The sequence below is a fragment of the Notamacropus eugenii genome, chromosome 2, assembly GCF_028372415.1.
Source record: "Notamacropus eugenii isolate mMacEug1 chromosome 2, mMacEug1.pri_v2, whole genome shotgun sequence".
Classification (NCBI taxonomy): Eukaryota; Metazoa; Chordata; class Mammalia; order Diprotodontia; family Macropodidae; genus Notamacropus; species Notamacropus eugenii.
The window spans coordinates 43,557,736-43,572,289 of NC_092873.1; the positions used below are offsets into that span (position 1 = coordinate 43,557,736).

The window sequence follows — 14,554 nt, forward strand, 5'->3', positions numbered from 1 at the left end:
TGGCATTTGGGGTTAAGTGACTTTCCCAAGGTCACAAAGCTAGTAAGTGTCAAATATCTGAGGCCAGATTTGAACTCAGATCCTCCTGACTCCAGGGCCAGGGCTCTATCCACTGAGCCACCTAGCTGCCTTTTGTCTTCTTAGTCTTACAAATAAAATCTGACATGCTGATACATAGCAGTGATACATTGGCTGGCATTAGTTACCTGCGCAAAGCTAGTCTTCATGTCATGATTTGCCATTTCTGTTTTTATCAAAGTACTTCTGAGTCACCTATCTGAATTCAGACAGCAAGAAAATGAGCATAGATCTACTGGCACCTACTGCATGCCAGGCCCCACGCCAGGGACTGTAGGCTCTCCCTTCAAGGGGTTTCCATTCTACCACTGGGAAGCAACAAGAACATAGAAAAATTAAATACAGAATACACACACAGTAACTTTGTGGTGGATTGGGCAGCTCTGATCTGAAGGACAGTTAATGTTGAGTGGAGGTGCGCATACCGGAAGGGTGGGGCAGTGTGGGGTGGGCACATGAAAGGGATAAGGCAGATGCTGGGGGGTGGGGTGGGGACTGGGGGGTGGCCAGGGCAGGAAGCTTTGGCTTAGGGCATTAACAGTTGCCCATCACAGGCAGACTTTTCTCTGGGATTGGCTGGCCTGGAGTGCTGCCAGTTTCTGGAGGTTCCTTTCAGTGTGCTGCCTCTGCTCATGGTCTGAGTCTTTGAAAACCCTCCCTTCATGGTTTCCTTTAGAAAAGCCTCGTTCTGTGGAGGGTCTCAGTGGCCACTTGTTGTGTTTTGTCTTGGTGCATTTGGAATTTGACATTGGGAAAGGTTTTAAAAAGGATTTAAAGGAGCCCAAATTGTCAGGGAATGAGATGCTGATGGGAAGACATTTCAGAAAGGTCAGTGCACTAAACAAATATAAAGCATTATTATTGCAATTAATCCTTTGTCATAAGAGTCATAGAACCATTTTGCGGGAGCGTTGTGAAAATGAATGGCCCCTTGTTTGGGTTAAGTAACCCAGGTGGACTTGGAGAGGGGCGGGACATTCTTAAACAGCACTTTTCTAGCCTCCGATCAGGAGCAGAAATGTGATTGGGGTTTTAGAAACGTTCTTTTCCCAGCTGCATGGTCTGGATTCTACTTCATGCCTGACACTTCTTTTTCCCTGTCCCCAGATAGCAGAGCATTGATAGACAGAGCCCAACTCTGGCCTTGTTAGTGTGAGCCCTCAGCACTCAATCCTTATAAATTTCCTAAAGAGACTTTTGGTGGCGCTCATGAATCACGTGGGGAGCATGCGTGGCCTTGCCGAGGGACTGGAACCTGCTCTTGGCCTTGCCTGACTCCAGTGCGCTGAGTGGATGTGAATCTTTGAAGACCAGGCTCCTTTTGGAAGGAAAACAGATTCGTTCTGTTTAATTAATTGCGTTTTGATTTTACGTGAAGCTGTTTCATAGGTCTCAGCTTTTTCTGTCTCAACCTTGTTCTCATTTTTATGAGACTTTGCATTAACTGCATTCCAGACCTCTCCCTCCCTCCCTTCAAATGGGCTCTGCTCCTGCAGCTCCCTCAGGGCCGGCATGGGCCTTAGTGCACTTGGGGCTGGCTGTCCCGGATGTGCCAGCCCCGCTCCTCCCAGACCATCCAGTCAAGTTTTGTGGTCAGGTCAGGCCCTTCCCCTTGGAATGAACTCCCCTTGCTTCCTTTCCCTTTGCTTCCCCACTCCTGTGGAAGGTCCTGAAGGGAAGGGACAGCCTTGTTTACTGAATCTGTGTCCCTGTCACTTAGCACAGTGACTGGCCCAGAGTGAATAATGAGTGTGTGTGTACTCACTTGCTCTCTCTTACCCCCCTTCCCCTCTCTTACTCTCTCTCTCTGTCTCTCTCTCTGTCTCTGTTTCTCTCTGTCTCTCTCTGTCTCTCTGTCCCTGTCTCTCTCTGTCTCTGTCTCTCTCTGTCTCTGTCTCTGTCTCTCTCTGCCTCTCTTGTTCTCTCTGTCTCTCTCTCTGTCTCTCTGTTTCCTTCCCTGTCTCTCTGTCTCTCTTGCTCTCTCTGTCTCTCTTCTCTCCTCTTTTCCTTTACCTCCCCTCCCCCTTTCTCCCCTCCATCTCTCTTTGTCTTTTTCACATACAGGTTGAGCAGCTTCTTAAACTGGACAGGTGGTGACTGATTCTGGTTTTTTTGGCCATTTCCTATGGCCCACATCTTCCTGCAGCCTGTTTTTGTACAGCTATGAGCTAAGAATTTTTGCACTTTTGAGTACAGTTTTAATGTATTTATGCATGTAAAACCATTCTTTGGTGGTGGGCCAGATTTGGCTGACCCATGTCTAAGGAGAAATGGATTCTAATTTTTTTTTAGTGACACATCAACAAGCATTTATAAAGTGCCTACTTTGTGTCAGCCATGATGCACTCAGTGTGGGGGATACAAAGAAAGTCAAAACAGTCCCCACCCTGCAGGAGCTTGTGGACTTAGGTGTCTTTGACCTTATTTGCTACTAGTAAAATACTGCTAATGTTTGGAACATGGAGCCTTTCCTCATGTATTCGATGCCTTCATTTCTCCTTTGAATAGAGCAGTGGTAGCATCAATCTCTCAGTCTGTCTCCTATATACAACTTTGTGTGTGTGTGTGTGTGTGTGTGTGTGTGTGTGTGTATGTATGTATATGTATATGTATATGGAGAGAGAGAGAGAGAGAGAGAGAGAGAGAGAGAGAGAGAGAGAGAGAGGGAGGGAGGGAGGGAGGGAGGGAGGGAGATGATGCCACTAATCCCCAGGGAAATTTTAGCTAGTCTACCTGTGACAAACTTTTGTTTTTGGTAAACTTGGTTAGTGGATAACAAAAAATGATCCTATATAAGCCCTTTCAAAGTAAGATGTAAATCTTTTCTCCTGAACAGCAATTTAGGAGATTGACAAGTGCCAAATCATAATAAATTCATATTCAGGGAGTGTTTCTCTTAGCGGAATACTTGAAAAGAGAATTAGATTTTCTGACACTTGGCAGGGTAGGGATCATAATAAGCTGGTGTTGGATCTCGCTAGTCTAAGTGACTCATCTAAGGTCATGCCCTCTGGACCCCCAGAGCCTTTACAAGTAATACAGTTGGCTTCAGGGTGTTATGGGTATGATGTCTGTCTGTGTGTGTGTTTGGGGGGGGTCTTAGGTTCCTTCTAATGTCTACTTCTCTGGGTGGTTGGAGAACATCCTGGAAAGGGGTGGCAAGAGAGAGCACTTTCTCCTTGAATACCTGTAAGAACAGGGTGGAAGCCCATGGAGTCTCCAGATTGGTTCAGTGCTTTCCAGATGCAGGGGTGAATGAGAGAACTCTGGGGTGTTCTTCCAGTTTGAATTGTGTCACTATGTCACTGAGACTTGCATGGACCTTCTTAGCATCTGCAAAGGGCTTTTCTGTACCAACTTTGTGAGCTAGGCAGCAAGAATTTTACACAATTGGGAAGTGAGTTTCAGGAGAGCGGAATGACTTCTGCTTGGTTAACATTCCATAGCTTGAGGCTCAGGTCCAGGTGATCTGTCTCCACAACCTCCAAGCATCCAAGTTCTAACGGGAATCCAGGCTAACATTTACTAAGAACTGAGTGTCTTAATGTTCATAGTATTGTTTTCATGCAGCTGTGGCTCCATAAAGGCACAATCTTAGGTGAAATCATACAAATGTATAAATGAACCATAGGTTTCTGCAAAGAACTTTTAAAGTATTTGTTGCCTTTTGTGAGAGCAAGGGATGAGCTTCAGTATTTATAGGAAGGAATTGTGGATCTGGGAAAGCTTAGGTTAGCATGAGCTAGGGATGGCTAGGGATGATAGCATGAGAAGGGATGTCTTCTCAAAATTCATCTGCCCCTGCTGCTTGCATGTCATAAATCTGAATGGGAAATGGATCCTTTTCCTGAGTAATTCCCATGTAGGAGACAGAACAGTTTCTACAATTCCCTGGTGGACTCAAAGAAAAGTGACAAAGGCCTTCTGGGCAACATTACCGTTGGCTGGAGTAGAGAGTCTCTTTGGAATGAGCTCATATTTCTCCACCTGCCAGAGCTCTGCTGGTCTTCTGGTCAGACCAGGGGAGCAAAAAAAAAAGGAATTGTTGCAAAGCAGATCATTTACATCTTCAAAACTTTTCACTTTTGAGGACTAAGATGGTATTTGTTTAATACTTTTAAGTTTTCTCTGACCTAAAACATCAACATTTTTGGAAAATCGTACTTATTGCTATGCATATCACAGCAAATCATGTGATGAAAGTACTACAGGAGAAAGGAAAAACCCAAGAAATGTAAAATGAAATGAATTATTTGTAAGGAGCTAAAGCACTTCTGGAAAGGTATTAGAAAGCTGATGCATTCCAAAGGACACCATTGCATTCCTGCTGAAGGTGAGACCACTTAGAGCCCTCGTGGTTGGCTCATTTTCTTCTGTTGAGGCACCACTCTGCCTCTGGTGTTACAGGAGACAGGTGATTGTCTACCATTGGTCTTTAGGAATTCACAAGGGAGTGGAATTCCTCAGTCTCACTGAGTGGGTCATTCCAATGCTAATATCTGTTCTTTCTCCACTGAACTCGGGGAATGTTGATCAAACCTACTCTAGAAAATGCTGTGCAAAGGACCAGCGATGTGTAGCCCCTGCCCGTGAGGAGGGCTGTGATGTTAGGCTGTCTACCTAGCCAGACGGCCTGACCATCTGAATCCTTGGCTCCTCGTCTTCACCTCCTACAGAAGCCGTTGCCTTTTCTTTCCTTAAAGAGAGAGTGAATCTCTCTTATGCTTACCTGGGGCAATGTGCCTTCTAACACAGACAAGACTTAGCCACTTTTGTTAGTGTCTAGGTATTGATACATCCCTCTTCTTCCTCACCCTTTGTGGGGAGTCTCTGTCAATATTAATACAAGATGATCCATTCTTGTCAAAGGTAAGTTTGGGAACAGGTGTCCTTGACTTGGAAATCCAAATGCATTTTTCATCAGAAACGTGGTGTGTTGATATCAATAACATTGGTTAGTTGCAGATGAAATATACTTTATAGCTTTGGGGAGCTGGCTTGGAAAGGGAACCTAATTACCTCTCAGATTTAATTAATGCATCTCTAGAAAAAATTGTTCTCTGTTGCAAACAACAGACATTAAAAAGAAACATTCTGCAAGTTGGATATTTCTTGTAATCATTTTTCCAGGACTTGAAATCAGTTTATTCTTTAGTATTGCCAGTTTTCAGTAATCCTATTCCTTTAGCGTTTCTTATGTGTTCTTATTTAATTACAAAAAATTCCCATTGGCCATGCCTAGATTGGTGATTTACCTCCCACTCAGGCTTGCACACCAACCACTATAAATTCTGCTTTAAGGGCTTCCCTCTTATTGATACGGTTCATTTTCTGGTGGTTGCATTCCTTTAGTATTGTGGGCATTGTCCCTTTCTGCTTTCTAGTTTTAGCTAAGTGGCCAGGTTTAAATGGATTGCAATTCCTAGCTGATGCCCATAGGAGTCTGTGCCACATCAGGCCAGAGGTAAATGAGGAAGGTGGACCTTTGCACAACTGTACTGGTTTCTGGCTATCTAAAGACACTTTAGCCTTATTTCTCTCAGTTCACCGATTCCTTAAAACGCCTCATTCTCATGACCTTTACCAGCTTCTTTTTGGTGCACATGCATAATTAACTAGCTCCTGCTGTCTAGATGTGGGTCAGTGTCCGTGCTAGTCAGCATTGCTCCATGGAAGTTACTTCATGTAACTGGGGCTCTTCTTGCATTGACAAATTTTGTATTTAAAATACCCTTTCTGTACTTTAACTTTTGTTGTTATTTATACTATGTGTAGTAATTGGTTATTAAATGAATGAATCACTGAAATGGATTGATTGAAGATTTCCCATTGTAAACCTTTGAGTCATCGAGGAGAGATTGGTGTTCCTTAGGATAGAATGTGGGCAGCTGGGTGGCACAGTGGACAGAGTACTCCCAACTTGGAGTTGGGAGGACCTGAGTTCAAATACAGCCTCATATACTTTCTAGCAGTGTGACCCTGGACAAGTCACTTAACTCTGTTTACCTCAGTTTCTTCATCTGTCAAATGAAGTAGAGAAAGAATGGCAAACCCCTCCAGTATCTTTGCCAGGAAAACCCCAAATGGAGTCACAGAGAGTCAGACACGACTGAAAAGGTTGAACAATGCAGGAATGAATGTGAGTCTTGCTTCCCCAACTGACTGGGTGAAATGAATTCCTTGTTTCAACTCCGTAGCCTGACAATTTCGGGTTTGTTTTCAGGATCAGAGGGGACTTGGAGATCATCTTGTCTGTGTCTGTGATTATCCCTTCTCATCCCTCCCTCCCCCATTTTCTCCTTGCCTTGGTTTAACCGGTGAGGAACTTGAGGCCTAGAGTGATTTAGTGATTTGCCTAAAGTCACCCAGGAAGTATCACAAAGGGAATTCGCACTCAGGTCTTTGGCCCCGAGATTTACTGCTTTTCCTAGTACTCCACACTGTCTTTCTACACTAACTTTCTAGGCTGTTGTCTAAGTTTGGTTATATTTGGAACATCCTCACAATGATCTGGTGTCTGGGTTGGTCCATCATCTTGAAACAAAATGACAGTTGATTAAAATTTATGGGAGACAACTTTTCCAAAGAAAACAGTGGAAACATGATTTCAGTGAAGTTTAGTATGCTCTTAGAAGTTTCAGAGATATATAGTTTTTGGGGAGGAAATGGTTCCTTTTGCTGTACTAAAAGAAAACAGGCATATTATGGACATCATTTATACTCCTTCAAAACCCACTCCTTTACCTGTGGTTCCTGCATGCTGTCTGTTTAGCTTCTCAGTGGCTCTCAGTCACTGACCCAAAGTAGTCTCCACCCACCTCAGGCTGGAGGTTTGGACGGGGGAAGGAGGGAGCGAAGCAGAAGATGCACCTTTGCAGAATGGATTGCTGAGAGATATGCCCACAAACCCTTGCTTCGTTCTTTCCTGCTAAACTCTAGTGATGCTTTTGCATCTAGAGCTTAAGGTTGAATGAGAAATGAAAGGGATCCAACAGATGATTTTGACAAGCAGAGTTTTAAAATTGAGGGTAGGTGTGCTGAGGGTGCAAGATAAGAAGAAGCTGTTCACTGAAGGAAAAGGGAATGGAGGAGAGAGCACTGAATAAATAAAAAATATACGTGAATGAATGAATAAAAGAATGAAGAAGAATATATATTCCCAGACACTTCTTTTTCTAGAAGTGAAGAGGGAAAGTTTGTTGGTTGCCTGCATGCCAGCCACATTGTTCTCTTTGTCCTTTAGCCGGCAGTGCCACTTTTGAAGAACTGTGAATTAAATTTATGTGGTTATTCAGTGAAGGGAGAGAGACCTATTTAAACCTTAGTATAAATTTTAAAAATAGGAATGATATATATGATTGGTATAAATGATAATACTGGCTGAGCAGTTCTTAAAGGTAGAGCAGAGAATGTATCCAGAGGGGGGAAAATGTTTAGAAGCTTGTAAAAATATTCTCCTATATTTAATGAAACACAGTAGGAATCTGGTGAACATGGTGCTATAAGGAGGCATATGGGATTAGAGAAGAAATATTAGGTAACAGGTATAAAACACATTGTTTAATTAAGGAGAAAATCATAAATTTTTAGAGTAGCAAAACTGTCTGCTCTTGGAAAATAGTTTGTCAAAAAACCCCCTCAGTTTTAGGGAAAAGAATGGGGGCTTTTTGAAAGAATTTCTTATAAATGACTTGGAAAAAGTCACTATACTGGGAAATGTTGCTGTAAATTTGTTGTTTCAGTTAATGTGTGTAATGTTTCTTAGACTGCCTTCTGCCCCTGTACCTTCAGTTTCAAGGGGAGAAGATGGTGTTCATCTTCTCATTGCTTTCCTCTAAGAGAGTGAAGAATGCCCGAATGTTCAAATCCGTCTGGGTCTGGTTTTTCTAAGATCTCTGCAGTAAACTCTGGCTCTGAGATCTCCACTGTAGTATCAGGTAGGATGTGGTCAGTTGTTAATGATGAGTACTTCACTCTCAGGGTAATGGTAGATAAGGATTTTGTTCCCTGAATGCTAAGGGGACATCTAAAGGATAATGTATTGAATTGATTGTGTGGTGATTAGGTTAGTATACTTCACTACTCTTTTCAAAGACAAGTAAGGAACAGGAAGACACCTTTTCTCAGATGGAGCCTCGAGTTGTCTTCATGTTTTTTTGTTGTTGTTAAAGTCTTTGCTGTTTTGAAGGCCATTAGGAGAACTTCCAATTACAAGCCCTTTCAGTTTTGAGGGCAACCACAGGGTTGGAAAATGTGCTCTTCAGTGAAGATGAGCAAATATGAAGGATTTTAGATGTCACTATTTGGGGACTTATATAGTTGATCAAGGTTGTTTTTAAATAGTTTATAAGTCAACCTTACTGATCAGTGACTGCATCTCAGTTCCTATACACTTAATGAAACCTTAGAGACCTTGTACCAGCTATAATCAACTCCCTGAAGATAAACCTAATTTTAGAGTTCAGATTGAATCTACCCTCTGCTCATCTGGGGATTGAAGATAATGATACTCTATTATGGCCTTTGAATACTAGAAAATTTTATATCTAATTTTGAGTTGCCTAGGCAACAGGAGGTTAGTTAAGGACCAAGTTTCAGTCCTGATTTTAAGAACTTAGTTCAGACACACTCCACACAAGTCCTACCCTGATGCCTCATCATGGCATGGAGACCCCTTGTTCTTGACAGTGATGCCAGCAAAGCATGGCTGTGGAGGCTCTCATCAAGTCAAAAGCCTCTTGGGTGAATGCTACGGATGTTTTATTCAGGATGAGAACCAGAAGGCAGTAATATTGTGAGCACTGAGGGACATCACTAAAATGGAATTGACTGTATCTTAATGGACAGGAAAAGACTGGCTTCTTGTTACTGGGTTGCAGTCATCTCAGAATCTGCTGTCTACGTTCAGTCTATGCATTGGCTAGAAAGAACCAGGATCAAAAACCAAACTGGATTAGCACAAAGGATAAAGAGAAGATGTTATTGGGCAGAATACTAGCAACTCCTGACTGAGTTGTGTTAAACAAACTCGACTATAAAAAATGGAAAACAGAGAGAAGCAAAAGCTTTGATTCTACCTCCATTTCTTATAGAAGTTTCAAAGTATCAAACATTTAGGAAGCCTACTATGTGCCAGGCACTGTGCTAACAAGATAAGAAACCGTGTCAGCCAGCAGATGCTTGATCTTCCTGCCAAGTAGAGAAACACATTAACCAATGGTAACTTACTATGCACCTTGAGGAACATTATTGAGGAGGAGGATGGATGATGTTGAGTGGTGCCACTTCATAAGACGACTAGAAAACGTGTAAGGGAAACAAACCCGTGGAAAGCTTGGCATGAAATCCTCCTCATCCAGGATGTCCTTAGAGTGCATAGAGGTGGAAATGGAAAGAGGATATTCATCAGATGTTAATTTTCACCAGTAACTTTTTGTCCTCAGCATTTAGCATAGAACCTCACATGTAGTAGGAGCTTTAAGCAGTGTGCTGAATTGAACAGAATGTGCCAGAGCCAAAGCAGGTGGAACCATCACGTATAAGCCTTTCTCCTCGATTGTAATGTGTCAGCAAAGGACTTTGGGAAGAGCAGCTGATCTCTCCAAAAGCATACAGAAGAAACTTGTACTGGCAGTGACATTTTAAAGGGATGGACTTTGAACAAAATCTCAGAGAGGAACGTTCAGGAAGAATGAAAAAGAGCATAGAAGGGATGGTACTTCCTCCACCCCTCCCCCTTCCCGGATAAAAAGGGAACCACATTCATCTGGAGGTGCTCACATCCTCTTACAATGGGAGCTTGGCTGTTTTCACCCAGTCTTAGCATCCACTGAAGCATAAAACAAAGGAAAACCTTTGCTTCCTAAGATGTCTGCCAGGGTATATCCTGTACAGAGTCCAGCTAAAGGGATTATGCCTCCAGTGAAGTTCTCCAAATACTTCTAATTGCAAACAACATTCTACTAATTGTATCAAGCCGTGGATTACTATAAAGCCCCTTTAGTGAAGTACAGAGTTATTCAAGATCAATCAGCCAAACAATCCATACTGAAAAAACCCAAAGCGGATGAAAAATGCAAATTGCCTAGATTACAGTGTGTGGTTGGGTGGGAACCATGGAGTGAGCCCATGTCTGTATGTGTGCATCTTGTACAGGCCCTACAGGCACACGGTGAGCTTGGCCCAGAGTTGACCAGGCCAAGGAGATTCAGATGGAGCACATTTGGGAAAGTGATCCTGAGAAGCTTTTTGTTACAAATAGTGCAGTGGAAATGATTATTCTGTATTTTAAGTTAGGAGGTTCTGGTCTTGGGTTCTGCCTCTGCTATTTCCTACCTGTGTGACCTTTGGCAGTTTACTGAATGTATCTTGGCCTCAGTTTCTTCAACTACAGAATGAAGGATTTTGACTAGCCATTCCCTAAGGTCCCTTCCAGCTGTAGCTCTCTATGATCCTTCGGTCCTGGTGATGCCATATGCCTGCGATTCTTGGAATGCCATCATCTAAGACAGTTTACATTGGAGGAGGCATCTAGAACTGTGTAAAAAGATGGTCCCCGGAGTAAGCAGACTGTGGCATATTCCTCCCCAGTGACTTGTATAATGATAGTGGAGAAGACCCCACTGCATGGGAGACCTCACCAAAGTAGGGGGAAGGGGCTTCATTCTAATAGAATGAGGGATGACAAAGTGACTTTCCTTAGGCACATTCTGACTGCAGAATTTTGTACTTTGTATGTATTCTCTTCATATTTATTTACCTTTCTATGGCACATTGTCTCCCCTAGTAGAAAGTAAGCATGTTGCATTAAGGTATTGTCTGTGTGTATCTGTAGTGCCCAGTTGCTTAATAATGCTCGTTGATCGATTGGCAGCAGCATATGAACAACCTTGGACAGTTTTTCAGGGGCTACCCTGTTTGGGGGAAGAAAATAAAGGTGAGATGGTCCCTGCCTTCAGGGAACTTATGTTTTTATGTAGGTTGTTAAAAACCCACTGGGAAATCCAGATCCTTTTGTCTGTCATTTAGAGCTCCCTGCAATTGACTCCAGCCTCCATTCCAAGGTGTAATACACATCCCTCTCCTTCCCTCAGCTCTGTGTCTGAGCCACACATACATACACATATATATATATATGTATGTATGTATGCACACATATGTACATAATATCCCTTCTCTCATCCCTGGACCTTTGCACAGGCTGTCTGTCCCCTGTACCTGGAATACATTTCATCCTACACTTCACACATCCAGCTGTATCCATAGGAAAAAAATGATCCCATCAGCAAATTTTTGAAAAAGGTAGTGTATTAACACTTTCAGGAATAATCCCTGGACTCCAAAGGGAATCCAGAAATCATTTCTTCAGAAACGTGTAGGTAATTTTGATGTAGAGTAGATACTTGGTGCACCAGGAGCAGTCATCTGTGTTAGACTTACCTGATGCTAATTTCTGATCTCTGAGGGTTAGTGTTAAAGATGGAGGCCCTTTGGGGAGACAGGCAGCTGGCAGTCTCATTTTGCCCCTTCAGTCTTTCCCGTTACTCTGTCGTCATAATCTTCTTAGAACATAATTCTGATCAATTTTCCTCTTTCGTTCAGTGGTGTTCCATTGCCTACCAAATAAACCTGTATTTAGGGCCAGGGAGTATCTGGATTGGGGGAGTCCCACTCTGAAGTTTTATACTAAATAGAGAAGGCATCGATTTGTTTCAAAATTCCTGGAGGTGACTTTTATGTGGAGGGGAAGAGGGTTTTCTTTTCTTAGGCACTTGGTATTCAAGATTATCTGCTGTGTTCCTTTGGTGGCACGGCAGCTCCCCCCTTAGACTATATAAGCTCCTTGGGGTCAGAGACTTTCTGTTTTCATCTTTAGATGCTCAGTCCCTAGTACTGTACCTTGGCCATAGGGCTGGGGGCTGGTCTTCTGATTTCAGTGTTATAGGAAATTCCTTTATCAGTGCTGTTGACTGCTATTCTTCAATTTGCTTCCAGCACCGAGGAGATAAGTGATTTGCTCAAGGTCATAGGGCTTGGAGACCAGCTCTCTGTCCCCCTACACTCTGCCTTGCTCACTGAACTGAATCTGGTTGGGAGAGCTTCTCCTTCTGATAGAAATGGCATTTTGAAAGATGGCCTGTTAGAAAATTGGGGACTGGCTGTATTGCTTAATTTAATCAATCAATAATAGTTAAACTAAGGAGCAGTTGTTGACATTTTTCTGAATCAAAGAAACCTTTTTTCTTTCTCCTGTGATTGCTTCTCCCACCTCTTCTTTGCGGTATCCAGAATCACTTGACAGTTGCTCCCCTTTGTCCGATCCACTTAGGAAATGACAAGAAGTCTTTGGGATCCATCTACCGTCTTGGGTCAGTTTCCTTGTCTTCCTTTCCCAGGAGTTCCCGGTGTGAAAGCCAGTCGCTTGGAGGAAGGTCTGCAGGTGAAACATTGTGCCCTCTCGCTTGTAGGAGAGCCCATCATGTACCCAGAAATCAACCGCTTCCTGAAACTGCTACACCAGCATAGAATTTCCAGCTTCCTGGTCACCAATGCCCAGTTTCCCATGGAGATCAGGTGAGGAGTGTTTGGAATGGTGATTATTCAGGTCCCTTCTACCCAGTCTTGCCAGTCAAATTTGTTTTGGACTAATGTCCAAACTCTGATTAAGCTACCTTAGTAGCAAATGGGATGTCTGTTCAATATGAAATCTATGGGAGAATGGCCATTGAGCTCTTTCTTTTTTTTTTTTTTTATGACTTAAAGATTTATTAATTTTTTTTTCATCACTGCCATTTTCAAGTTGACTTCCTCTCCCTCCCTCTAATAAGCCTTCCCTTTTAACAGGGAAAAAAATTAAAGCAAAATCTATCGATAGAGTTACCCCCTTATCTCATGGCATATGCAGTATTCAAATCCATAGGCTCTTCCCCATCCATTCATAATCTGTCCCCCCACTGCCCCTTCCCAAGAAAGGAAAGAGGAGAGGAGCCATTTTTCAGCTTTTTCTGGCGTCCAGATTGATGATTCTAATCATGGCAGGGTTTGCCTTCATCTTAATATTCTTTTCACTTACGTTATAGTCATTGCATATGTATATTTGTAATATGATTCACATATATATATATATATGTAAGTAATTTTTATGGCTTCAGGACCAATTAATGCCTTATCATTATTTTGATTTATTTATCCTGTAGTCTCCATTTACCTACTCAAATTTGGTTGCTTCTCCCACCTGACCTAATTTCAAAGTGACAAAGGACTAGGATCTCTCTAGAAAAATTATAGTAGTGATTGCTGTCATCAGCTTAGCAGGGTCTGGCATACACTGTTCCTGGTTCTGTGATGTCTAGAATATGAGAATATTTTAACCTCTGTTTTCTAGGCCAAAAAATCCGTATCTTGTATACTTCTAAATAGCTTGTACTCTGGGAGAGTTAGAGTCTTGTTATGATTGATTGAATGACTGACGCATTTATGAAGTGCTTATTGTGTGCAAAGCACCATTATAGATTGCTGAAGGAAGAGATTCTAACCAACCCACTCCTTTATGCTGTTTGGTCAGTTTATAATTAGACTAGCTCTGATAATCTCTGTAATATAGCTGTGGTTATGTTACCATAAAAAAGGCAGCTGCCCAAACTCTGTAAACAGTGGTTTTTTGTAAATACACAAAATAATGACTTTTTGTACACATTTCTTGAAATCAGTAAATGCATGTTGTACAACTGACTGAAAGAGCAGTTTGACTCCTTGAAACATGATTTATTCTTTTAATATTTGGGGACTGGTAGACAAATGATTTTTATAAGCAGGAGCAGTATGCTCTAACAGAACAATGAGAGGCTGATTTGAAATTTAATGAAAGTTTTTTTTTTGGAGAGGTCTGGGCCTGTGATTTTATTGGTGTGGGGAACTCTTGCTTTAGACACCTCCTCCACTAATGCTGATAGGCAGCTAGTGATAAAGTAGTTCGTTGAGTTTATGGCATTAGGCCCAAAGTTTCTACTCTTTGGATTCTCAGGAAACTGGCTAGACATGGCCCAAATAAGGATGGAAAGACTCACTTCAGCAGCATGCAGAAAACAGCCCAGGCTGTGGGTATTAACAAGGATCTTTATTAAACTGAATGTCCCTGTTCATTGGCTCTTAGAATCCTGCTCCATGCTGGTGTTGTAAAATTCCGTAAGGCAGCCCTCCCAGTAGCCAGTATAAAAGTTAATTAATGTTCAGGGCCAACATGAGCCCCTTCATGCAGTTGGTGATTGTGGTGCCTTTTTGGGGTTGGATGTTTGTAGGTGTGATTGAGAGAACTTTCTTGTGGTAACCAACTCTGTGTCATGTGACATGTTTTATTTTTATGTGTGTTTTTAAAAATATTCACATTTTTTGAGGGGGAAGGGTCTTATATGATGTAATTCTCATAATTCTTTTAAGTGTCTTGGGAAGCTCAGACTAGTGCCGGCAAGGTAGAACC

The 14,554-nt window shown here is 42.3% G+C and overlaps 1 protein-coding gene across 4 annotated transcripts in view; it reads left to right on the plus strand.

Moving 5' to 3' along the window:
* Nucleotides 1-14,554, plus strand: part of TYW1B (tRNA-yW synthesizing protein 1 homolog B) — a 247,718-nt gene that overhangs the window by 97,612 nt on the left and 135,552 nt on the right. For all 4 annotated transcript variants that reach the window (XM_072640105.1, XM_072640106.1, XM_072640107.1 and 1 more), the window contains one exon: nucleotides 12,474-12,651. In XM_072640105.1, the coding sequence (XP_072496206.1) occupies nucleotides 12,474-12,651 (178 nt within the window). The remainder of the gene's footprint in view (nucleotides 1-12,473; nucleotides 12,652-14,554) is intronic.